The 26,810-nt window shown below is 43.4% G+C and overlaps 1 protein-coding gene across 3 annotated transcripts in view; it reads left to right on the top strand.

The window, feature by feature from the left end:
- Positions 1-26,810, top strand: part of gab3 (GRB2 associated binding protein 3) — a 147,926-nt gene that overhangs the window by 109,166 nt on the left and 11,950 nt on the right. For 2 of the 3 annotated variants that reach the window (XM_041195975.1, XM_041195974.1), the window contains exons 3-7: positions 9,329-9,557; positions 11,966-12,426; positions 13,925-14,010; positions 18,391-18,640; positions 25,676-25,766. In XM_041195975.1, the coding sequence (XP_041051909.1) occupies positions 9,329-9,557; positions 11,966-12,426; positions 13,925-14,010; positions 18,391-18,640; positions 25,676-25,766 (1,117 nt within the window). The remainder of the gene's footprint in view (positions 1-9,328; positions 9,558-11,965; positions 12,427-13,924; positions 14,011-18,390; positions 18,641-25,675; positions 25,767-26,810) is intronic. The other variant, XM_041195976.1, reaches the window with a different exon arrangement.

Here is a 26,810-nt window from a genome sequence, read left to right as displayed (position 1 = left end):
TCCTTAAAAGGCAATGAATGTCACTGCATTTATCATATGTGCTGACATAGTGAGCCAAGTGTCCTTTCTGTCCATTGTAACTTGTTAAATAGAAGGGCACCTCAAGGCTTAACACAATGCTGAACATTTGTATCTGTGCATTGAATTCTCAGCAAAAGTATATTCAGTCACAATACAAAAATGATGATTTTCTGAAAGGAAATCAAGTGGCATTTTCTTTAAACTTGTAATTTTTCCTATATATAGGCTATACAGTACTGGGAAAAAAAAAACTCGAATTGATAATTTTAAAAATCCCACTAAATCAAACTTTACTAAAGTAGGTTAGCTTAAAAAGCGTCAAAAAAAATGGAAGAAAGAATCAATTAGCCCATAAAATTTTCTAACATTTCATGATAGATGCTGATAGCCAGTAGGTTGTGAATCGTTAATGTGACATTCATTCCAAAGGATTAATAAATGTGGTCTGATTACTGTAAACTTCAATGAATAATGATAAACAATCAATTTATATTTCACTTAGCTGCTTCCAAATGGCAAGAAGCTTGGTTTTGCTGCCTTCCTTTCTCTATTCTTCCCCCTCTGTAATCAATGCAAGATGTACTTGCTGTGAAGAGAACTAGACCTCGATCACCAACTTATTTTGCCCCCAAGGTGTGACTTGTTTATCAATGGAAAAACTTTAATCAGAGCATTAAAGGACAGTCTAATATCACTGTTGAGTTAACAAATATATTGCTTTACTCCAATGGATTTAAGCAGGTGGTAATAAACACAAAATGTTTAGAATCAGGAAAAGGCCACTGCACCAAGCAATGCTTTTCTTTTACAGAGATAAGGGGCTTAAAGTGGTTCTTGCTGGCAGGTCAGCAGGAACTGGGAACAAGAAATAATCCCAATGCTGGACAATTAGGTTTAAGGCCCAATAATTTTAATCAAACTGCTGAGCTGCGCACATCTACTGTATGGCCCCGGGCAGCTCATTAGCTATGCACAGATAAATGTTGGGCCCCTGTAACACTGACAGCAGCCCTCAGGTAGATTCTGGGAATGGGGGGAGAGGTAATTGAGCATTTGGCAGGTGGCCCGATGAAGTGTTAGGAATCCAGGAATAGCCTTTTGTTTTTAGTGAATCCTAATCCCGGTGGAGGGGTGGGAGGAGGGTCTCATATAGAAAGTGAAAAATTGAAATGAGAAGTATCTCTATTCACTGGTTTTGAAGAATAAGGACATAAATAGCAAAATTAAAATAATGGTTTTTAAAAGTGGAAAATAACCCCTTATGTCCCTCATTCTCCACTCTTCAGAAATGCATCCAATTATCTCTGAATCCATTTAAATTGTTCTTTTCATTGGCCTTCACTACTAACTTGTCTGATGATATCCAACCCATTCTCTGTTTCTTAGGCCCTTGTCTCACTCCTTTCAGGTGCAGAGAGCTCAGCTGTTGATCCCTACCACCAGTAGGGACAGCTGATCTGTTCAGAGATTAATGACGCTTTTTTAAAAAAGTCTCAGGTAGCTCTATGGGTTTTGACAACCAGTTCCTGCCCCTGATAGCACTACTGTTCTCCTTCAGTCAGAACCTGGAAGGGGTTCATGAGTCCAAACTGAAGAACAGCAATTTTGCTGGGATAAGAAACTCACTGTCAATTCAGTGCATCTCGAACACAGCTCAGAGTGCGGCCTGAAATTTTGTTTTTAAATTCATACAAGACCACTATGAGGACAGTTGTTTCTACTGTGAATGTTTTCAGAACTGAGTGCATTTCATGGCGCAGGCAAGTCAGCGTGTATCGGTACTGCTTCCCAGCTGGATAAATGAGGAGGGTGGGTGGGTGGCAGAGAGGGAATCTGGCTGTAAAACCGCCCACCAAATCCAACAATGATGATACATGTGAATGGAGATGGAGGAGGGTGATCAACCAGCATTGTGGCGACCTCAGGTAACATAGGAAAAAGCCAAAAGAGAGAGAGGGAGCCAAATTCACCTGTGGTTCTCCACTGGGATGGAAGCCTATCTTGGAGCAATTGATTGGCAAGTCTCACAAATGCTGAGCCTAAGATTGCCAGTGTCCATAACTCCACAGTTAGACAGCACCAACCAACAGACTGTTTGATCCTTCCCCCAGCAGATGGCAAGGACCGGACACAATAGTCACCTCTACCCTGCCCAGCCACCTGTGACTTTGGCATATGACTCCAGTCCTCCCGCCTGCTGCAGCTTCTAACATGACCACTCAGTTGACCTGTGATGCTGTTGCCCATCAGAAGCTCATAGACAGAAGGAAAGGTAATAAGAGAGAGGGTAGGAGAATAAATGAAAAGTTAAAGAGCAGAGAGGGAGGAGGACAGTCATGAATGCAGTGGGAGGGAGAGACAACTGCAGATAGACATAGAAGCAAAGGAACAAAGAGACTGAACAGAAAGAGGAAAGAGACGAGTGAAAGAAAAAGGATCAAAAAAGAGTGAAGCGAAGGCAGGTAGAGACTGAAATGAAAGCTGACAATTTATGACATATTTAAAATGCAATTAATCAAATGATTAGGCAACCCAATTTATTCTATAATCCTTTTTTTATTCATTCATGGGATGTGGGCATCGCTGGCTAGGACAGCATTAATTGCTTATCCCTAAATGCCCTCGAGAAGCTGCCTCCTTGAACCACTGCTGCCCATGTGGTGTAGGTACACCCACAGTGCTGTTAGGAAGGGAGTTCCAGGATTTTAACCCTATGGAAAAGAATCCACCTAACTCCCTTCTTACTTTTAATTTCAACATTTTAAGCCATGCCCTCACATTTCAAGACTTCACCATGCTGTATAATTTGTGTGGTTCAATTTTGTCAATTCTCTTAATATTCTTGAAAATTTGCCTTTGATCACTTCAAAGTGTCTTCTCCAAAGATGTGGGATAACGTATTGAGACTTCAGGATCAGGCAACCTAAAACAGCAGCATGAAGCAGACTTGCCAACTGTGCACCTAGAATACAAGTTGCTTGTACCCTGCTGCTAGGTTTTAGGAGTAAGTTGTTAGCCCCCATTTATTCTATTACACCAGTGGCGCTTGCTTTAAAGCCAAAGGCAATTTGATTGAAAATATGAATGCTCATCTACAGTGCATGCACAAGGTTTAATGGCCCCATTCAATATCATGACACACTCAACAGACTCTATCTCTAATGGGCCAAGAATGGGATCTATACTCTGACAACCACTCACATGAAACACTGGCACCTGAACAACAAAGGTCATTCAAACTGCTTATTTGTCATTGCTACATTTAACATAAAGACATCTTTAACTTTATCTGTACCACCCCTTAAATTTACTTTTAAAGATAACGTTGGACCAGAAGCTTACACCAAGTTATCCTACATTCTTTTTAAAGTGCTGTACACACCGAGTGTACTGTGGGTTGCATTTTCCAGCTTATGAGACAATTTTTACTGACCTCATTTTGGGCTGCATTGCCTTGTGAAGCATAAAGTGATTATTAATTAGCACCTAGAGCAATGTGTGATACACCCAGAACCTTTGCCCTAGGCTGTTAAGATGTAGAGGTGAACTACTCAATATGTTTTTGGAAAAATATACTTTATTCATAAAATATCTGAAAGAACATTACAAAACATTTCCAAATGGCCCTCACAAAAGGGGCAATCATATTCAACTTTTACACATGGATCATCCGGTGCTTCAATACAATCAATGAATATTACAGTCATTTCAATATGGTCATTACAGGCAGTCAGACAGTGCAATGGTATTGGAGTTATCAACGTACATCATGTTTCACTTTGAGGTGCTTCAATACAATTATAATACATTTAGTATTCACTACATACACTTATTGTAAGTCGTACAGCCTGAGGGGTCTATACAATTCCCAGCCCCTCGGTGCTCTGTGGCTGAAAAATCTTAGACAGCGACCTTTCCCCATTGGGTCTTTGCGACGGCTGCCCCAAGCTTTAGTGTGTCCCTCAGTACATAGTCCTAGACCTTGGAATGTGCCAGTCTGCAACGCTCGGTCAGGGACAACTCTTTGTACTGGAAGACCAACAAGTTTTGGGCAGACCAAAGAACATCTTTCACTGAGTTGATGATCCTCCAGCTGCAGTTGATGTCTGTCTTGGTGATTGTCCCTAGGAACAGCCCGTAGAGCACAGAATCCTGTGTCACAACACTGCTTGGGATGCACCTCGACAAAAACCACTGCATCTCTCTCCAGACTTTCTTTGCAAAGGCACATTCCACAAGGGGGTCTCTTCTCCACCACAGCCACCTCAAGGGCAATGTGCAGAGGGGGTGAGACTCCTGGCATGTTGGAAGGATCTGTCAGGGAAGGCCTTTCTCACCACCAGCCAAGCTACATCTTGGTGCTTGTTGGAAAGTTCTAGCAATGAGGCATTCTGCCAAATGACTTTGACAGTCTGCTCGGGGAACCATCCGACTGGATCCACCATCTCCTTTTCTTGCAGGGCCTCTAAGATGTTACGTGCCTGATGGACTTGTGGTCAAAGGTGTTCCCTTGCATAAATTTTTCCACGAGGGACAGGCAGTACAGCAATGTCCAACTAATTGGAGCGTTCAACGGCAGCGTGGCCAGACCCATCCTACGCAACACTGGGTACAGGTAGAACCTCAGCATGTAGAGGTGAACTACTCAATAAACCAACCACTTTCATGAAAGCCACCTAATGACCAAACCCTGTCCTTGTCCAACTCGATGTAAGATATATCAAGTATACCTTAAAATCACAGTGATTAAAGCACATGAGTCAGTAGGGTCCTGCTTGCACCTACACAAATACATTTTTCAGCAGTCAGTTATTGGTGATCAAGAGTAGACTTGAGCTCCCCTTTCCCTTACCGGAGCCAATTGTAGCCAATTGGAGAGACAGCCTGGCTAAATTGCTTCATACTATACCGGGCAATACCTTTACCCAATCAGCATTCAAAGGAGTTATAAATAACTTCCATTTTGTTTAAAAGGAGTCATTAAGCAGCAGCTTAATTGTAAGCCTCATTATTACTCACCAATCATGTTTTGCTAACCAACCAATTTTTTTTAGCTCTTTGTATTCTAATGAACCTGCTGTGATCATTTACATATTCCAGCTTGCAAACACATTTCACAAGCTTTAATTCTGAAATGCAACACATATATTGTATTCATGTGAATATATTTTATGTTCTTTTTAAAGTGTTCTTTTAAAACCTTTTTATGTCCTCTCATTAGAAATGGTGCATGAATATTTGATGTTACTGCCAGGATTGCAGGGAGCTGACAGTGATGTATGGTGATATGATTACTTGAGCTGAAGAGTCTCCTTTAGCTTCTCTGTACCACAGGGAAATCACTGTAGCTTGAAGGGTAGCAGGAAGGTTAGTGAAGGGCATTATTGTCAGATCCTATGCTTTGCATTACCTTGGGGTCTTTCTCCCTTCTCTGTCTTGCATTACGGTTTTTGTTTTCCCCAAATCCCTCCCCTTCCCTTGAGAAGCTGCTGGATATTGATGCAATATGAATCCACAGATGGCACCAGCCCAGCGTTGTGACCATTCTTTGTTTGAGTGTTAGCAGGCCTCTTCGGTTGTTGAGCCAAGCTGAGCCTAATCCTAACCTACCCCAGCATGTGCATATACATGCTTTTCTATAGAGCAGTTGAATAACAGTCACAAGCAGGGACCCTAATTTTGTAGTTTCCCCTTCTTGGTCAGGGACACTGAGGGTTTTCATTCCAGCCCATGCTCCCCCAAATAGCCAATAAATTTGACTCTGCCTAAATGCTAATGTGCAAGTGTTGAATATGTACTAGTAATTTATACCTCTTGGAGTCATATTGCAGCAAGGCAAATTATAACAGATAAAACTAAAATAAATATTAACAGTAATCACACGGCATTCTACAACATAGCTGAGCAATAGTTTTTTATTTGGGAGAAGATACACAGAAGTGAGCCATGGAGAACAGAATATCACTCGTAAGGTTCCTTAAACCCAGATTTGATTCTTGGCCTCTCTGAGTTGGACGGCCTCAGCCAGGGTAATACTGAGATTTCTGCAATTGTTTTCAGGGCATTTGAGCCAAAGTGGGAAAAAAACACTAATGTTTTTGAATATTAACCAGTGACTCCTACAAAATGGGCTTGTGTGGAAAGTATGGAGCTCAGCTATTGTGCCCTCTGTGCTCAAAGAGGCTCCTGACACTGACTCTGTAAGGTAGAGATGAAGGTGTTGTGAAGTTCCAAAGGGTCAGAGGTGCTTGTGAAACTGTAACCCAGAAAAAGTCAAGAAAATTTGCAACAAAAATAATTTTAAAATAATATAACTACAAATAATCATTGAGTAATATTTCAAACCTTGAAACCCTCATTAGTTTAACAAAATACACCAAAGATAGCAGGTCGGGCGATGTGCCACAGCTGGAGCCTTGGACATTTGTGTGATCCACAGCAACCACATCAGCAGTAAGTGCCTGCTGCTCAAGGAGCTTCAGCTCAGAGTTGATGAGCTGGAGTCCGAGCTTTGGACCCTGCGATGCATCAGGAAGGTGGAAAATTACCTGGAAAGCTTGATCCAGAAGGCAGTCACACTCCTTAGGCTAAGTCCTTCAGGTTGGGTCCGAGGTCAGGGACAGGGGGGATGTGAGGCAGGAGGGATCCAAAAGGAGGAGCCTCAGCCCTTGAACTTGTCCAACAAGTTCCAGGTTAATGCAACCTGTGTGGGTTGGAGCAGGGACTGCAGGAAGGATGAGCAGATTGACCATAGCACCGTGGTACAGGGGGCCATTCAAGCTGGGAGATTTAAAAAGGACGTGGCCAAAATAGGGGACTAAACTCTGTTCTTTGCAGCCGAAAGCATGAGCCCCAAAGGCTGTGTTCCCTGCCTGGTGCCAGGATTAAGGGCATTTCCCCAGGGCTGGAGAGAAACATGGGGCTGGGAGGAGAAGGATCCAATTGCCATGGTGCCAACGACATAACAAAACTTCTTTCTTAGTCCTGCCTAAGGGAGTGTGAGCAGCCAGGGACTAAATTAAAAAGCAGAACTACAAAAGTAAAGTGTGGATTACTACCTGAGCCATGAGCAAATGGCATAGAGCAAATAAGACCAGAGAGTTGAATGTATGGTTCAAAGACTGATGTGGGGAAATGGGTTTTGATTCATGGGCACTGGCATTGGTACTGGGGAAAGAGGGAGCTGTACATTGGGACGAGCTTTACTTGAACCACACTGGCACCAGGGGCCTGGCAAACCCCATGACTAGGGTTGTCATATATGAGAAACATATCTCATCCTCTTGCACCAATGTATACCGTCCGATTCAAGAGCTTCATGGTTATTTGTTCTTCTACTCTATTACATTTTAGCTGAAAAAAATTGTCCTTTTCGATTTTATTCCTAACATAAGGTGTGCTCCGTGTTATTGGAACTGATATTCCAATTCATCTGCCCTTATTAGCCGCTTCTTTTTTCCAACTTTGAAGGGAGTACAATGCAGTGCTGGTGAGAGGATGAGAACTGTCAAGATCAGTCCCACCCACAGAAGTGCCTGTCCTATCAGTCAATCATGGAGGAGCTCTGATAGGCACACAGTAAAATGTACAGCTTAAAATAAGACTGACCATGCAGATGACAGGGAAAAATATTTGGGGAACCTAAAAATGGTTTTGATAAGTAGAAATAAAAGCTTGTGTTAGCTTCAATTGTTAGAATTTTCAAAAATGCCTAACTTCCTCTTGCTTTTATAGCGACAGTCAATGTGTGCAGCAGCTATGTATACAGCAGTCCTAGTGACTTAGCTTTGGTTCCCCCTGGTGGGCTACATTGTAATAACAGTAAATCATCTGGGTTGCCTGAGGTAAAATAAAAGTTGAGAACAAAGAAACAAGGAAGCATATTAAAACATATTAAAGGGAATATATGAAGTTAAATAGAAAATAAAATGAGAATTTTAACTAATATTGTGCCAGTTTTCTAAACTGTGTTGTGTATAATTATTTTATATGGGGAGAATGTGGAATTCAGGCTCAAAGTAAAAAGTCATCTCTATCTGCTGGCTACACAGGTTTTATCTGAAATTAGGTTGGACAATATCAGTCGAATTCCTAGTAGCGGGGGGGGGGGGGGGGGGTGGGGGGGTGCGGGGTGTGTGGACACTGCTCAAAACTGCTTTATTCTGCAGCTGACCTCCACTGTAACTGACCTGGGAATTCTTGATGCTGATGGACAATGTTGAAAATGGAAATTGTTCCATTTCACAGCATTATCATCTTTCAGCTGGAGTGTGAGGAAAACTATTGATATTAGGAATGTGTTGCATGCCAGAAAATATCATAAAAATCATATTTCTGATAAAAGATGTCAGAATTCCATTAGTTACAGAAATAGCCATATCAGATAAATGTCACATTTCACAATATTAGAAACATCATAGCACTCAAATTAGTAATAGCAAAAAGACATTAACTGGGCAGGGAAACAATGAATTAAATAAAATCGCATATAGTTTGATCATTCATATTTATAGTTAATATGATTAATTATATTAATAGTTATATTCGATAGTTACTAAGCTTCTAAATTACAAGTAATGAAAAATGGATAAACATCCTGAACAGAGGGATAGAATGGGTGCTGGACCATACATTGTTTTGTCCATTCTATTATAGACATGGTACTGATTAGCTGACCTCCTGCTCACAGTAAGTCTAATGTCTGGAGTAAAGTTTAGGGGGTGAAATTGGTCCATGCCAGCAGTGTGAAATGGGCTCACAGTGAATCAGAGCCTAGCTTTCACTATTCCCAGTCTTTTTGGAGACCACCTCCTTGTCTCAGTGTTGCTTTTGTTTAGTTTGAAAGCTAAAACCTCAGCAGCAATTTCCAAGTCAATGGAAAATAAAAACTGGTGCAGTATGTTACAGGCTGACGATATGCTACAAGCCCACTTCATGCTGCTGACAGACCAGTTTCATGCCCATAATGTTTAGCTTTTAGCTTGGAGCTTCATGTAACCTGGCTTTTTAAAAAAAGTCAATCTCAAGATGTGGGTGTCACTGGCAAGGTTAGCATTTATTGCCCACTTTAAATTTTCCTGAGGACGTTTCCTCTTGAACCACTGCAGTCCGTGCAGTAATGATGCTAACACGGTGTTGTTCGGTCTGAGGTTCCAGGATTTTAACGCAACAACAATGAAGAAACAGCAATAATTCTTCCAATACAGGATGGTGTGTGACTTGGAGGGGAACTTAGAGGTTGGTTCCCATACAACATCTAAATAATAATGTTAAATATAGGATGAAATAATGAATATTTCTCTTTCAGATTCCCTTGGGAGCTCTTCTCCTACCACCTCCTCATCTCTTCAACCATCTCCAGCTGTTTCAACTCATACATCACAGTCAACGAATAGAGATCAATTTCCCTCAACTCAAGATTCTGTAATGGAAGCTGAGTCCAGGAGGAGTGAGTCAGAATCCACACTCTCTGCAGTCATGCCCCTGGATTATCTTATTTTATCCCAATGTGAGACCAAGTCAATCGATATTGTCAGGTAAAAGATTTGAGCAGATCAAATGAATAAAACTGTTGATGTAGAGGGCCACAACAATTGTCTTTCTTTGCCACCATTCACCAACAATTTCATCTTTGACAGCGCTTAACATTTCTGTTGTAATTTCATTCTTAGATTGTCAGTTTAGCTCAATTTCTGTTAATTTCTCACTGGCTCACATATTTAATTCACAGAATGTTAGGTCAGAGTGACATTTTATTGTTTAAACTGATATAAATGGTGAATACAGTAAGTCAGTTAATACAACCTGCAGAGAATTAAGTTTCTTCCAGTTTCCTCCCCATCTCCCCCGAATGCACTGGCCTTTGCTGCATCACAGGCTTGGCAGCTCTCTGATACCTTGACCAAGTGACTGTTCTTTATTTCTAAGCCTAAATGGTGGATTGTGGTGAACAATTTCTCCTTTGAGAGAATCATAACTGAAATTACTCCTGTTCTCATGCAACATTTACACATGTGCTTCTCAACAGAGGCCACTAGATGGCAATCAGAGGCGAGAACCTTGGCTGATTTTTCTTTCCCATCACCCAAGGATGTGAGAACCAATCGTGTTGCTCCAATTGCAGCCTACACTGTGCTCGCCTGATTTCACCTGGATGAAACTTGCCCCATTTTGCTTTGTGAAACCTAGTGTTGACCATGAATATTCAGGGTTACAACTTCAGTCTTCATTGAGTAATTTATGGATATGGACATAGTATTTATTTATTATTTAGAAATCTCAGCAACGTGAGTCAGAAATTGGCTCACTCACATCACTGAATTCCCAGTGTGGTACCAGGAGTCTCTGAACAAATGTCATGTAGCACTGCACATGGCTCAAACAGACATTTGGAGATAAGATTGTTCAGTCTGCTTTTTCAGTTACATACCATCTAAGGCAAACTCATTGCTTTATTGAGGGAAACGTGCAAACACAACAACAACAAGGCAATGGCAGTGCAGTTCATGCAGAAAAAGACTGCTTTTATTTAAAAGGCCTCAGCCTTCAATCCTTCCTCTAGCTTACCTCCTTGTGCATGGTTGAAAAGCAAAAATAAGGCACTACTTTAGGAGCACATGGCCTAGGCATGCCCCTTTCTAAAGTATGGCATATACAGACCTTGGTTGAATTCCTGGTCTGTTGTAAGTTAACTGACCTCACTGGCATAGCAGCTGGGGCACAATAATTGACTTTAATGGTCTTGGCTAGGAAAAACAAAAAGGTTCCTTCTCTGATCATTTCCCAATGATACCCCCCCCCGCCCCCCAACCCTCCCCAACTAGAAAGTGTAAAGTCCAAACACTGAGTTTGGACAGGATTGGCCTCAATGCTGATATCATCTGCAGTTGAATATGCTAGCAGCTCTCACTATTTTGGCTCACATGTGAAAACTAGCCTCACGGTAGGATACCAAAGGCTGGAAGCTGTACCTTAGAATTAACATCTCCAGGAGAGAATGAGACAAAATTCGAAAAATAATATTTTACTGATGGCGTAGAGGTCATTAAACCTAACACTACTCAAATAGCAAATCTAGTTTCAGTTATAATTCCCATCTATTCTTTACATTCTTGTGAAACTTGGGTTGTTAAAAGCAGCATGCATTATGATTCACTACTTATGATACTGTCCTAACACATAAAGGTTACATAAAGGAACCTTGTAATGTGGGAAGGGGGACACAGTACACACATTTTTAATTGCTGTGATAACATGGCCTGTTATTGGCCTTCCTAGGAAAGGTGGGTGAAATATTAATACCGCGCTAATTTAATAATCAGCTGGATACTATAGTAGGAAAATGGTGTGTTTTGTATTTTGGAAGGGGTGAGATCAAAATGGACGAATCTGAATTTACCTTGTGTTTTGAAGTGACTTTAGCAGAAATAGTATCATACATTAGGAATGATCATCGTTTACCAATAGCCACCTGGCACTTGAATCAGCATCTCAAGTTTTTGTCAGAAGGTTTTGGATTCAAGCCTCACTTCAGGACTTGAGCACATAATCTCAGCTGACGTTTCAGAGCAGTATAAAAGGAATGCTGCATTATTCAGACATCAGCCTTCAGATTAAATTTAAACTGAGGCCTCTTCTGCTTGTTTCATTGATACAGGTGGATGCTAGAGATACACAGCAGTATTCAAAGAAGAACAAAATTCTCCTGATTATCTGAACAACATTTCTCTCTCAAGCTGATTAACAAGTCTTTCATCTCACTGTTTTTTGTGGAATCTTGCCATTTATAAAATGGCTGCACGTACACAATAAGTCACTACTTTTTCAACATAGTTTGTTGGATATTAGGTGTTTTGTGATGCTTATGAAAGAATTTGATAGCTGCGATAGAACTGTAAATGTTTTATTCTTTCTCTTTCTGAATCAGATGATTTTCTTTTAACAGAAGCAACAGCTGTTCACCATGTGATAGATCACTCGATCATTCCTTCGAGTTTACAGGATCGGATGATATTCAGGAGAATCTACAGCTCAAGACTGGCACCCCAACACAAACATCTTGTAATGTTCCTGTCTATAAAAATGTGCAAGATTCACAAATAGTCATTCTTCCCAATCAAGATCTAAGTGGACCTTCTTCAGCATCTTCATCTCCATTGTCAGTTTATTCATTTTCACAGATCTTTAACTTTGACAAAAACCACAATACGCTGCCATTTGGTGTAACAGAGATTCACCTTTTATCCAACACCCCACCCCCAAGGCCACCAAAGCCAAACCAACTAACAGAGCGTGAAAAGACACACAAAGTGATTCAGAATGGAGATGGTGCCTATGCTATAAATCCTGCACCAGTACCCAAAAGAATCCCTCTCTCGAGTCTGGAGAAAACAAGAAATTGGAAAGGTATTATCACTGAATCAGGTTTTGCAACACATCTTATAAGGTTTTGCTCTGCTAAAATGTATACAGTTTTTTCAATTGATGAATGTACATTAATATTCCCATATTTTCAGAAGCTTTTTAAGCATGCATTAAATTTTGATCCCATGTAATAAATTTATGCATAGTCTTCAGTCACTGCCAGAAAATTTGCAGCCATTCCACCAACTTCCTTCCTGTATGGTGCCTGAAGCTAAACCAGACTGATTGCAGCCATATCCTTTTTGACCCTGAGCTGACCTTCTCATCCATATTCTCTCCAGTACAAACATTGTAAACGTTCAGCTTTGTAACATTGCTGCATCTTACCCCATCTTCCACTGGAAACCCTCGCCCATGATTTTGTCACCTCAACTGTTCCAAGGACTCCCTGGCCACCTCCCTTCCTCCACAGTCCATAAACATAATCTCATGCAAAACTCTGAGGTCCATATCTCATTGTGTACCATATCCTGCTTGCCCATCACCCATTTTCTTACTGCCCAACATTGACTCTTTGTCCCCCAGTGGTTCAAATTGTAAACTCTCATTCTTGTGTTGAAATCTTTCCATGGTCCTCTTGATGCCTCTGTGCAGCATCATGGACTGTTTCTCTGTGTTAAAGGTGATGTATAGATACAAATTGTTCTAATACACAAGCTAAATAGAGAAAATGGCTGGTACAGAGGTTAACACATTATTTTTTGTTCCTCCAACATCCTCTTCTCTTTTCATATGAACATAAGAAAGGAGCCCACTCTGCCATTCAAAACCATCATGACTAATCTTCTACCTCAACTTCACTTTCCTGCCCAGGCCCCATATCCTTTATTCCTTGAGAGATGAAAATTCTATCAATCTCAGCCTTAAATATAATCAACAATGTATCATCTACAACCCTCTGGAGTAGACAGTTCCAAAGACTCCCAACCCTCTGAGTGAATAAATTTCTGCTCATCTCAGCCCTAAATGATCGGCCCCTTATCCTGAGGCTCTGGCCCAAGTTCTACATTCCCCAGCCAGGGGGAACAACCTCTCAGTATCTACCCTGTCAAGCCCCTTCAGAATCTTGTGTGTTTCAAAGAGATCACCTTGCATTCTTCTAAACTCCTGAGAGAATTGGCCCAATTTATTCAGCCTCTCATCCTGGACAACCCTCTCATCTCAAGGACCAATCTAGTGAACCTTTGCTGTTCTGCCTCCAATGCAAGTCGATCAATCCTTAAATATGGAGACCAAACTGAGCACAGTACTGCACAGTCTCTGAAGGAGATTGTTGGGATGTGATTCCATGGACTCCAGCAGCTCTTTGGTACATAAGCCAAATGACCATTCTTCATGTGTGAGCTGAGAGTGACTCTCAGCAGGATATTCAATCGTGGGAGGGTAAGGGTGGGGAGGTATCATTTCTAGTCTTCTCTGATTTGTTTGTTATACAATAGTGGTGTACATTCAAAAGTAATAATCAAATATTGTGTTTCAGATACAGAGGACTGTAATTTGCTGCCATTGACTGATTTTCAAGGGAACTGCATAATGTCTGCAGATGAAGGGTTTACTCTAAATATGGTGAGTGTTCTGAACTTTGAAACATAAGAATATGTTGTATTTCCATAAGTACAGTCATTCCTCGCTTAATGTTGGAGTTGTGTTCCTGAAAAGTGCAACTTTAAATGAAACAACTTTAAGTGAATCAGATTTTCCTATTACAACTAATGTAAAATCAGTATTTATAGCCCTGTAGGACCTTTCTCATCAGAAAAAACACATTAAACCATACCCTGTAAGTTAAAATACTGTATGTTCCTAAATTCCTATATTTGCAAATGAAATAATGTTTAAAATAAAATATGCTAACTCTTTCTATGTACCTCCCACTTGCCACCTCTCCCATTCCCTGAAGCTCCTGTTCTCTGAAGCTCCTGCTCCCCAAACCCCCCTCTCCTCAACCTCCCCTTGGCTCCCTCTCTCTCCCGAATCGCCCTTTATCTCCCCAAACCTCCCTCTCTACCCCAGACCCTCCCTCTGGCTCCCTTCCTCTCCCCGAACCTCCAGCTCACTGAACCTCCCTCTACCGGAACCTCCTGCTTCCCGAACCCACCTCTCCTGAACCTCCCTCTGGCTCCCTCCCTCTGTCTCTTAGAACCTCCTTCCAGCTCCCTCACTCTCGCCGAATTCCAGCTCACTGAACCTCCCTCTCCTTGAACCTCCCTCTCCCTGAAGCTCTCGCTCCCCGAAACCCCTTCTCCCGAACCTCCCTCTGGCTCCCTCCATCTCTCTGACCTCCCTCTATTTCCCTGGCCTCCCTCTATATCCCTGAATCTCCCTCTCTCTCCCAGAACCTCCCTCTGGCTCCCTCCTTCTCCCCAACCTCCCTCTATCTCCCCGAACCTCTCCCTCTCTCCCAGAAGCTCCCTCCGGCTCCCTCTCTCTCCTTGAATCTCCCTCTCCCTGAACCTCCTACCATCCCCAAACCTCCCACTTCCCAAACCTCCCTCTCCCCAAACATTCCTCTCCCCAAACCTGCCTGTCCTCAAACCTGCCTCTCCCCAAACCTGCCTCTACCTGAACCTCCCTCTGGCTCCCACCCGCTCCTTGAACCTCCCACTCTCTGAACCTCCCTCTCCCCGAACCTCCCTTTCCCCAAAGCTGCCTCTCCCTGAACCTCCTGCTCCCTGAACCTCCCACTCTCCCCAAAACTCCCAATCTCCGAACCCTCCCCTCCCTGAACTTTGCTCTCTGTGAACCCCCTCTCCCTGAACCTCCCTCTCCCCAGGCCTGCCACTCACTAACTCTCCCTCTCCCTGAAACTCACTCTGTCCGAACCTCACATTCCTCGAACCTCCCTCTCGCCAAACCTCCCACTTGCCCGCTCCCTCCCACTCCCCAATTCTCACTGACTTTCTTCCACTTGCAGACTCTCTCCTGCTTGCAGACTCTCTCCCGCTCCCAACTCACTCCCACTTCCGGACTCTTTCCCGCTGTCTGACTATCTCCTGCTTCCGGCTGTCCCATTCCCCGAACCTCCCTCTCCCCGAAACTCCCTCTCCCCGAACCTGCCACTCCCTGAAATTGAGGTATTCCAAACCACCCTCTCCCCAGAGCTCCCTCTGCCTAAACCTCCCTCTCCTCGAACAACGCTCTCTGTGAATCTCCCGCTCCCTGAGCCCCCCTCTCCTGGTGAGCAGGAGGGTCAGGGAGAGAAGCAGGGAGCGGGAAGGTTGGTGGTGGGGGGGCGTGGAAAGTGGGGAGCAGTAGGGTCGTCTGGGGAACCAGGGTGTGGGTGGGTCTATAGAGGTGGGTGGGGGGAGGGGGGAGTGGTGGATGGTGGAAGCGGGAAGTGGGTGAGTCTAAGAGGGAAGCGGGGAGCAGGAGGGTCGGAGGGGGAAGTGGCGGGGGGGTGGTTGGGGAAGGAAGCAGCAAGGAGGGGTATCGGGGCAGAAGTGGGGAGCGGGAGGGTTGGGGAGGGAAGCGGCGAGGAGATGGTGTCGGGGAGGGAAGCGGGGCGTGGGAGGGTCAGAGGGGGAAGTGGTTGGGGGGGTGGTCGGGGAAGGAAGCAGCAAGGAGGGGGATCGGGGCAGAAGTGGGGAGCGGGAGGGTTGGGGAGGGAAGCGGCGAGGAGATGGTGTCAGGGAGGGAAGCGGGGAGTGGGAGGGTCAGAGGGTGGAAGCAGGGAGCAGGAGGGTCAGGGAGGGAAGCTGCAAGTGGGAGGGTTGGAGGAGGGAAGTGGGGAGCAGGAAGTTCAGGGTGGGAGGTAAGCGGGAATCGGGAAGGGAAGCAGGAACAGGAGGGTCAGTTGTTGGGGGGGGGGTGAAGTGGGGAGTGGGAGGGTCACGGAGGGAAGCGGGGAGTGGGAAGGCTGGGGAGGGAAGTGGGGAGCAGTGGTGGGGGGGTGGTCAGAGTGAGAAGCAGGGAGCGGGAGGGTCGGAGTGGGAAGCAGGGAGCAGGAGGGTTGGGGTGGGAAGCAGGAAGTGGGAGGGTCAGGGAGGGAATCAGATAGCGGGAGGAGTAGTGAGCAGGAGGATCAGCAAGCAGGAGAGACTGGCAATCGGGAGAGCGCATCTCAGGGATGGGGGTAGGATCTTGAGGAGCAGACGGAGTCTCAGTGAAGGAGAGCGAGTCTCAGGGAGCGGGAGAGGGTCTTGGGGAGTGGGAGAGAGTCTCGGGGAGTGGGAGTGGGAGAGGGTCTCGGGGAGTGGGAGCAAGTCTCAGGGAGTGGGAGAGAGTCTCAGGGAGCAGAACAGGATCTCAGGGAGTGGGGGAGAGTTTCAGAGAGTGGGGGAAACTGCTGCAAATTGGTGCCAATTGGGTCATGCACGTTATGTCAGCCCCGGCGAGAAACAACACTAAAGCGAAAATCCCAATGCTGAGGGGTCATTATATCCACAACATTAACGTGAAGTGATGCTGAATGGGGCAACTTAAAAGCGGAGTTTAGTGTACTACAGGAAAAATAACATCATGCCTCACTTTGTTCAGGGTGATACCATTTGCTTCTGCTCAGCGGATGACCTGACAATCTCCTCAATCATCTCATGTCATCAGCAAGTAGGGCACTCCTGGGCACATCTACAAATAAACACATTTCATACAGATACTTCAAATCATACATATATAATCATTAACAACAATAACTTGCATTTATATAGTGCTAAGGCACTTCATGGGAGAGCTATCAGACAACATTTGATACTCAGCTACATGGAGGGCAGAACTTTATGGTTGTGACGGTGGGTCCTTCCATAGGCTGGGTGGCAACCACACTTTGGTCATTTCCAGGAGTCCCATCGAGACTAAGTTCCAATCAGACTGGTTACCGACAGGATTCCCGGCTCCATCAGTGACAATTTCCCACAGTTCTTTCTGGTGTGGGACGAATGTCCCGCCTCAAGTAGCTGCTGGCCAATCAGGTGAGCACGGTGCAGGAGGTCCAAGGGTGAAGATTGTCGTTGGAGCCTCTGAGTGAAAGTGAGTGGAATGAGATCATCGGGGCCATTCAGGGGTTCCTGGTGAGAGGGAAAGGGGTGGTGGCTTCCTTGCCATCAGCAAGTCTCCCTGTTGGACATAGGATACCGGAGAAGGAGAGAACCTTCCCCACCACACACTCACTCCCTCTCACGACAAGGCTGCAGCTGTACCCACCAGGATTTATTTGGCAGTGTTTCCCCATGGCATGGCCCCTGCCTGGTTGAATACTAGCGGTGGTCGGATAAGGTCCTTAAACAGTCCTTAAGTGGCCAATTATAAGCTTCAATTGGTCTCCAGCAGGAAGGCCATCCTCAACCATTCCCGCTCTGAACTTAACTGGGAGAGTACTGAAGGTGACAGGATCTCCACCCCGCACATTCCCCCCACAATATACAGGTCCACTCACTCCCAGCCCACCTTTGACAGACCATTAAATTACCCAAAGAGATATTAGGACAGGTCAAGGAGCTGGATTATTAAAGAAGAACATTCAGCTCAGGAAAAAAAAAATGCATCACAAATTGTTGGAAGTGTAAGTTTATAAATGTGAGGTAATGGGGCATGTAATGCTTCAACTGCGTAATGCATCTCTAGACACAAGAAGCTGTCTAAGAACGAGAATTAGAAAGCGTGTTTCCATTTTCGCGAGCAATTTGTGGCATTTTACAACTCTCATTATCTTTTACTCGCCGGATGTTGCTGGATGACTTACACACCAGTAACATGTGTGCATTAAACTCTCTGTTATTTTGCCACCAAATTCTGAGTTAATATATTTCTGTACAGCTGGCCTAGCATTTGTCGCAATCCTCTTGTTTATTTAAATCATAGAACTTAAGCTACAGAAGGAGGCAATTCAACCCACTGTGTGTGCTATTGTTAGCTCCGGTACTGTGGTTTAAAATGTAATACATCACATCAGGTGCTCTGGCATGTTTCACCATGGCATTTTGTAAACAGAACTATTTCTCTTTATTAAAGCAGAAGCTCCCTGGACAGCAAAGTAGTACCATGGACAGCACTGATGACAGCTATGTCCCTATGAATCCAGGATCCTCTCCCGTAATGCCTGCAGCTGACTGCACATCAGATGGTTACATTCCCATGAGTCCAGCCTGTACAAACCTGGTCTTGCCATCAGTCACCACAGACAATCTGCCATTATCTACACTTCCTACAGATATTGAACCTCCTCCAGTTAACAGGAATCTCAAGCCTCGAGTCAGAAAGAGTAAGGGTGATTTCTGATATGCACATTTTATACATATGTATGGTGTACAGTTTTGTCTGTTCACTAGTTTAATGAAATTGTAAACATGAGTATACCAATAGCTAAAAGAAGAGATTTTATACAATGGCATCTGCTACAGAATTAGACAGAATGCACTTTGGTAACAGAGAGATTATGGCCAGGATTTTCCAGCCCCGTTGTGGGAGTTTGGCAGCCCAGCCAGAAGTCCATTGACTTTCGGCGGGACCAGCATTCCAGGGGCTGGAAAATCCCGCCCTAAGGGTGTTTCTAAAGATCCCAAAATTTACACCTCAGTTCAAGTTTTTAATAACATGTTTATGGAACAAGTCATTTTGAGATCTTTAATTGATCCAATCTTTTTATAGCAGTGCAAGTGAAGTTACTTTATTAGTAGGTACATCATAGAAGAGGCCTTTGGTTCATTAGAAGAAGGCTGTATATAAATGTCCAAGTAATTTTGACTGGGGCAAAACATGTGCTTACAATGCACTTCCCTACTCACCATTATTCATTGGAGCAGTCAGGGGGGTGGACCATAGTTAGTGCCGCAGATGTAATTTTTAAAAATTCATTCATGGGATGTGGGTGTTGCTGGCTAGGCTAGCATTTATTGTCCATCCCTAATTGCCCTTGTTCAGAGCACAGTTAAGAGTCAACCACATTGCTGTGGGGTCTGGAGCCACATGTAGTCAGACCAGTTAAGGACAGCAGGACATTAATGAACCAGATGGGTTTTTACAACAATCGTATTGTGGTCATCATCAGACTATTAATTCCAGATTTTTATTCACCATCTGCCATGGCGGGATTTGAACCGAGGTCCCCACTTATTACAGCGGGTCTCTGGAATACTAGTCCAGTGACAATATCACTATGCCACTGCCTCCTTATATGGAGATTGTAATGTCCTTTCTTAGCAATATCTTGGTAAAATAAACCAAGCAGCTTAGTAGCCTCTGACTTGGTGCCTTAGTTCATTAGCTATATTCATGTCTACTGTCACATTAAATGTTTGAACATTTGGAATAGGAAGAAAATACAAAGTAAGGGCTATGAGATAGAATTTATGGATGTAGTGCTAGGCAAGAGAGTGTGACTAATGGGAAAACTGAGGATGTTAGCAATTAGCTAGCTAAATGGTGCAAGAGAAATAAAGAAAAGTTCATCAGTAATTGGGATAATTTCTCGGATAAAGAGAGCTGGTACAGGAATGGCTGGCTGAAACTGTTCTCCTGACAATCCCCAGGTCTCTTCTAAGTTTCTCTATTGGTGAGTTCTATCCCACCTTTGGAATCCCCACATGCTTTCTATTTTTATATTCAAAGTGTAATATCCTCTGTTATGCACTGAAAACAAAATGGAACAGGGAGAAAGTGTGGTGGAAAAAAATGTTTGGATTTTTGAAACAAAACCTGAAAATGTTAGATATGAACAGCAGGCAAATGAGAAAAAAATGAAAGGACAGGTTATGGTTTGAGTATAGAACTGGTGCTTGGAGCATATTTAATTCATGACATTATTTGTTGCTTGATGACTTAATTGATGTGATATGTTAGCATTGGGAACGTGAAAGATTTTCATTTTTTTCCACTGAACACCACCTGTATATTAAATGCAGGGCAAAGTTTTACTAACTGTGCATGAAAATCTGTCTTAATCTCAATCCTGCCACATGGTGCTTCTACAACCCTAATTGGATCATACACAAGTAGAAATATCTCAAGTAGGACTGCATCTGTCACAAGCCCACGCCCCTGAATGCTGCCAATTCACAACCTGAGGTTCATTTATCCTTCATAATGACCTCACTGTAACATTTCAATTTCCCAAACCTGACATCTTTGTGGCCTGTATGATTAACAATGCAATTGAATTAACTAAATTAGGCACATGTTTCCATTGTGGCATTGTGCTCACTGTGTATAGGTTGTAACTGCCTCAAACACATTTAGTCTGAACACTTTACAGGGAGAGAAAACTGTAACCTAATCTGCCTGGGCTAGAAACTTGAACATGGATCTTCTGCCCCCGGTCAAGCAACATCTTGATTTTAAAATTCTCACCCTCTTTTTCAAATCCCACCATGGCCTCGCTTCGCCTTATCTCTGTGATTTCCTCCAGCCTCACAACCCGCAAGATATCTGTGCTCCTCTAATTCTGGACTTTTGTGCATCACTGGTTTTAATCGTTCCACCATTGGTGGCCATGTCTTCAGCTGCCTAGGCCCCAAACTCTGGAATTCCCTCCTCATACCTCTCTACCTCAGTTTTCTTCTTTAAGACCTTCCTTAAAACCTACACCTCTGACCAAGCCTTTGGCCATTAGACATAATATCTCTTTATGTGGCTCGGTGCCACACTTTGTTTTATCATGATCCTGTGAAACATCTTGGGACATTTTAAAGGTGCTATCTAAATATAAATTGGCATAGGTGGGGAAGAGGCGGAGATTGGCGGCTTTGGAGGACTTCTATGGTCAAGGGTAGCCGACAGTCTCTGTGCTGCTGATTACAGTGTTCAATAAAAAAAACATGGGAAAATTTTCCCCCTGTCGGGGGCATTGTGTGGGGGCGGGCGTGAACCCGATTGAGGCAGCACCGCCATTTTACGTGGGTGGACCAATTTAGACCCCCCAGCATGATGCTTACCCGGAAGTGCTGAGTGCTCCCTGTGCAGGCGGGGGAGGATTCCCTGAGTTGGGGCCTGCGTGTGCGTGAAAGAGCACAGAAATCTCCCTGAGGCACCTCTGTGCCTCAGGGAGATCAGTTTGATATTTAAAACCTGAAATAAAGTAATTAAAAACTTTTAAATTATGTCCCTTCATGTGACACTGTCGCATGAGTTGGGACATGTCAAAGAATTATTTTTAACATTTCTATTGAATTTTAAAACGCTTCATGAAACCTCATCCCACCCGTGGATGAGGTTCCATGAAAAATGCGAAGGCTGCCTGGGCTCTTCGCCTGCCCGCCAACCTTAAGGTTGAACAGGCAGCTCATTTAATTGCTTAAATTAGTTTTTAATGGGCCTTAATAGGTCTTTGATGCATCCGCTGAACTGGAAATCTAAATGACGCGTGGTGATGTTGGGACGCCCGCCCGACGTCAACACACGTCATTTCACACGTCGGCGAGCGGGCCCTGCCTCTGCTCACTGACCGGAGAATTCAGCCCCATCGTTTTGAGAAGCCTGGCCTTGGCTGATACAATCAATGATGCTGCATTCAATTGTGCTGGCCTTTTGCTTATTTACAGTTTAGGGGGTTGCTGTGCTACCAAGAGAAATTCTGAATACCAATGTCTTGTGTATCAGAATTGCACTGAAGAAAATAGTGGAAAATAAATCAGATGGCATATTTGTAATTTGTTTTTTATGATACATATTTCAGCGTTTTGATTATTTAATCTAGGAAGAATTTCAGGTACATGCAGTATAATATACACCTTTTGGGAATACAGATTCAAATTCAGCACATATTGATTATTGGCTGGGCAAATAGTGTTTCATGCGTCAGTTTAAGAGTAATGACATTTGTTCACACATCCCGAAGGGAAGATGTAGTATATTATGTTGGAATGCTTTCATTCATTAGGGGCTTAGTTGAACAGGCTATGCACTTGTTCAGAGTGCCTTGTGTTACTGTTCCAAAGTGGTACGGTTGATTGATCTGGCTTAATCCCTTGAAATGGAAGGGTGAGAGAAAGTCAGAGGTCAAGTTATTGACTTCCTGCCAAGCTACAAAAGTGAGAAAACTGAGAGTGGAAGTAGAGACAGGGGTGAGATCACTTTTCTTAAATTATATCCAGTCAACTGAGTGATTAGTGACTAGTAAATATGATGGCAGTGGACCTTCCCTGCTAGCCCAGGAAAATAACTTCCTTGCAATCTGTAGCTATCCCTTTCTGCCATTTTTTGACAATGGTCTCATTGCTGGAGTCCTTCCATAACAGCTTACTGCCTTTACTCAAAAGCTTGGCCTGGATTTTTTTTAAATCTCCTACCAACGTGTCTCTAAGGTTGATTTTTATGTTTGTGAAATACCCACATTAGTGAGAGAGTTTCTTTAACTTGAGAATATACTCTGCAATAGTCTCACTTGACAACTGTTTCCTTTGAGGGAATGCAACTCTCAGTGCAATTTTCTTCTTAGTTGTGCCATAATATGAGTCCAGAATCTCATTATTTCAGCATATTCCATAGTACTGGGATATCACAGGTAACAGTAGTTAGATACTACTTCGGCCCTATCATGGTAAGGAAAATGTTTATTTTTTTCTTCATCTAGTTTATTTGCTTTGAACCAAATGTGATACCTTTGTTCATAATTACACCAGTCCTGTTTGTTGATGTTGAATTCCCCCATTGTCCCCAAATGTGCCTTTTGTGGCATTTTTTTCAATTACACACTGTGCTGACCCACGACTGAGCTGCTCATGTGCACAAGGAGCAATCTTTCAAACCATTCAAAATCAAGTTAAGGAGTTCCAAAAAGTGTGTTGCAATATCTTCAGTCCTTAATTTCTCAAATGAAATAGAAAAAAATAATTCCAACTAGTCTCATTACAATCTTTCTGTTGTGTACTGCCCTGAGAAAAGACTCATATGTAAACTCACTGTAAGCAGCCATTATGGAACTAACTTTATTTACACTTTCCCAACAGAGAGGGCAGCAGAGAGGGCTCTACACTACAGTTTGAGTAATTTGTTATTTTTGATCTTAGGAGAAGTAAAGATAAGACTGAATTTTCCTGAAAAATGTTTTCTGCAGTTTCCTGTTTTTGTGTAAAATAAACCGACTTCTTTGATTGTCATTAACCTCCTATTACAAGAATTGCAACTGGTTCATTTTTCAAGAAGGGAGTTAAAAAATATGCTTGGAGCCAAGAGCAAGATTCAGTTTTGTTTTGATGTTATGACCCAAGGTCATGCTATCATATGATGTGATATTGGACAATAAAGATGTAAGGGACATTGGTTGTGTTATAGGAAAGACAATGATGCTGAATCTAAAAGAATGTCTAGAGTATACCCAAAATTTGTAATATTTATCAATTTATTGGCATGCATACATTACCCCTTGCTAAGCACTCCTAATGTGTTCTTAAAAAAACAGCATGCTAAATGAAAATCACTTTCCCATAAGAAACCATATGAAAAGGGTGGATTATGTTGCTCACCTGTAATTTTTACATTAAAAACCTATTGGCTTTCTTGAACTAACTGGCCCAAAAAATCCTCTTTCTACTTAATACTGTTTACTAACTTGCTCTTGCTCTTGCTACTCTTACTAACTTGCTGCTCTTACTAACTTGCTGCTCTTACCAACTTGCTGTTCTGCCTACTTAACTCCCTCTCGCTGCTTCCTGCTCGCCACCCCCTCACTGCTTCCCTCTCTCACTTGTCACTTCCCTCTCCTGAGCCACCCCTGCTCAATCCCTGCCACTCACTGTCTCTCTCGCTGCCTTGCTCACAACCAAAGAGGGGCAGTGTGGGAGGTGGCAAGCAGTAGCAGTCAGGTGGTCGGGAGAGGGAACCGGCAAGCAGGAGGGAGTGGGCATGTTGGGAGAGGGAAGCAGCGAGTGGGAGGGGCACTGAGTGGGAGGGTCGGGAGAGGGATGGCAAGTAGGAGGCAGCCAGCAGGAGAGTTATGAGCAGTGGCGAGCGACAGGATCGGGGAAGGGAAGTGCTGGTTTGCTTAAAAAAAGACTGAACGTGAACAGTCACAGTGTGACTCTTGGAGCATGTGCAGTTACCGCACTAAAATGAAAATGGAGACTCCCACTCACTCCCCCCAACCCCCTGCTTCCCTCTCCCGACCTTCCCACTCTCTCCTGATTGCTGGTTCCCTCCCCCGACCACCTCACTGCTACTGCTTGCCACCTCCCACACTGCCCCTCTTCAGTTGTGAGCGAGGGAATGGGCGAGGCAGCAAGAGAGATGGCGAGTGGCAGGGATTGAGCAGGAGGGTCAGGAGAGGGAAGTGATGAGTGACAGAGGGAAGCAGTGAGAGGGATGGCGAGCAGGAAGCAGTGAGAGGGAGTTACGTAGAAAGAACAGTGGGCAGGAATTTTCACTCGGCATGCAGGGTCGGGCTTGACACGCCAAAGTGAAAAATGACGCGTGGTGAGGTCAGGTGTGCATCCCGACATCATTGTGCTGTGTCGCAATGTTTTGTTTGGCAGGCACGCACCAGAGTTGGCTGCACACCCGCCAATATTTAAACGGCCCATTAAGGCCATTAAGGAAGTTATTAAGGTCATTGTTGATGCTGGCTGTCAAACGTTAAGGTTGGCGGGCGAGCAAAAAGGCCAAGCAGCCTTCATGTTTTTTAGGAAACCTCACCCACGAGTGGGATGAGGTTCCCTAAAGCATTTATTAATTAAATTAAATTTTTTAATGAAATATAAAAATATGTGCCCTGTCATGTGGCACAGACACGTGAGAGGATATGTTCAAATAAATTTTAGGGCCAATTATTTATTTATTTGAAAACCGCTTCAATCTCCCTAAGTCAGCTCTGTGCCCTTAATTGGCCCGCCCGCATAAAATAGCGGCACAGAGCTGATCACGAGTGCCGATTGGCTCCACGACCACCCCCGCCTGCTCCCACCGAGCCCGTCCACCACCTGAAAAATTCAGGCCAGCAATTTAGTAATTTCAGGTAATTTTCCTAATTTACAACTAAAATGATAATGCACTATTAGAATAAACATTTCACGTCCACTGTTAACACACTAAGTGGCAGGGGTGATTGGGAAACATTTTCCGACATAGTTTGCTGGAGTAATGCTCGGAAATTATCATAGCTCCAGATTGTGTTTTCAGGAGGTAAAAGGTTGATCATGGCTCAACATTTTAGGGCTGAAAATTTAAATGTTTGAAACTTTAGAAATTGTGGCATCCAAAAAAAAAAGACTGCCGGTGTATTGTAAAATCAAAAGAAAGCATGAGAAAACTTCTCAACGTAGTTCATTTAATGAATCTATCTGCTCACTCGTTGTGATTTAAATTGCAGTCAAACCGCCACCTTTAGATCTGACAAGCCTCTCGACAATCAGGGGACACTACAATCATTCTTGTGTCAGCAAGACATGGAGTATGCCTTTGTAAGTATACTTACTCATATGAACAAATTTCTTTTTCCTTTCTTCCGCTTTACATCCTTCCAGTCCTGAGGGTAACTACCATTGGTGGGGTATAATTCCATACTCATTAGCAACTCTCTGGTACACTGGCAATGTGAATGAAGCCTGGATTTCCTGATTGGTGTTATCGTAACTAATTTATTTGCCAGAATAAGATCATAACATTCAGTTAGAATGTCAGCAGACTATCTGACCATAATGAATATCACCACCAAGCCTGATTCTGTTCTCAATTGATGTTCACTCACTGTCATTTACAGCAGTTGTCATTGGATGGAAATCAGAAACAGAAGCCCTAGCCGATTTTCCCTTCCCAGCAAATAGGCATGCAGTGCCTGAGTTACTGCCCTGTGTAAGATTCTTTCGCACAGCATGCAAGCCTATTCAGATCAGTACCAGAGACAAGGAGCTTTGTGATCTATTGATAAAAATGGTGTCACAAGCATGCATGTATAGGTAAACTACCCCTCATTATGAGTGAGGGGCAATATATAAAATAATACTGACTCCTCCCAATGCGTGAAAGCTAAGTACATAGGGTCATAAAAAATAGAAGCAGGAGTAGATCATTTGGCCCTTTGACCCTCCTCTGTCATTCAACATGTTCATAGTTGATTTTCCACCTCAATTCCACCTTCCCAGACTATTCCATACCCCTTAATTTTTTTTGTATCCAAAACATTATCAATCCCTGCCTTGAATATACTCAGCAATTGAGCATTCACAGTTCTCTGGGCTAGAGAATAAAGATGCACAACCCTTTGATTGAAGAAGTTCCTTCTCTCCTCAGGACCAAATGACCGAGTCCTTATTCTGAGACTGTGACTCTTAATTATTGATTCCCCAGCCAGGGGAAATATCCTTCCAGCATCTACCCTATCATGCCCATTAAGCATTTTAGATGTTTCAGTGCGATCACCTCTCATTCTTCTAAATTCCATGGAATATAAAAACATAACATAAGAAATAGGGGCAGGAGAAGACCAAACGGCCCATCAAGCTTGC

Source organism: Carcharodon carcharias, chromosome 9, assembly GCF_017639515.1.
Source record: "Carcharodon carcharias isolate sCarCar2 chromosome 9, sCarCar2.pri, whole genome shotgun sequence".
Classification (NCBI taxonomy): domain Eukaryota; kingdom Metazoa; phylum Chordata; class Chondrichthyes; order Lamniformes; family Lamnidae; genus Carcharodon; species Carcharodon carcharias.
The sequence above is the reverse complement of the archived record's forward strand: the minus strand, read 5'-3'. Positions and strand labels throughout refer to the sequence as shown.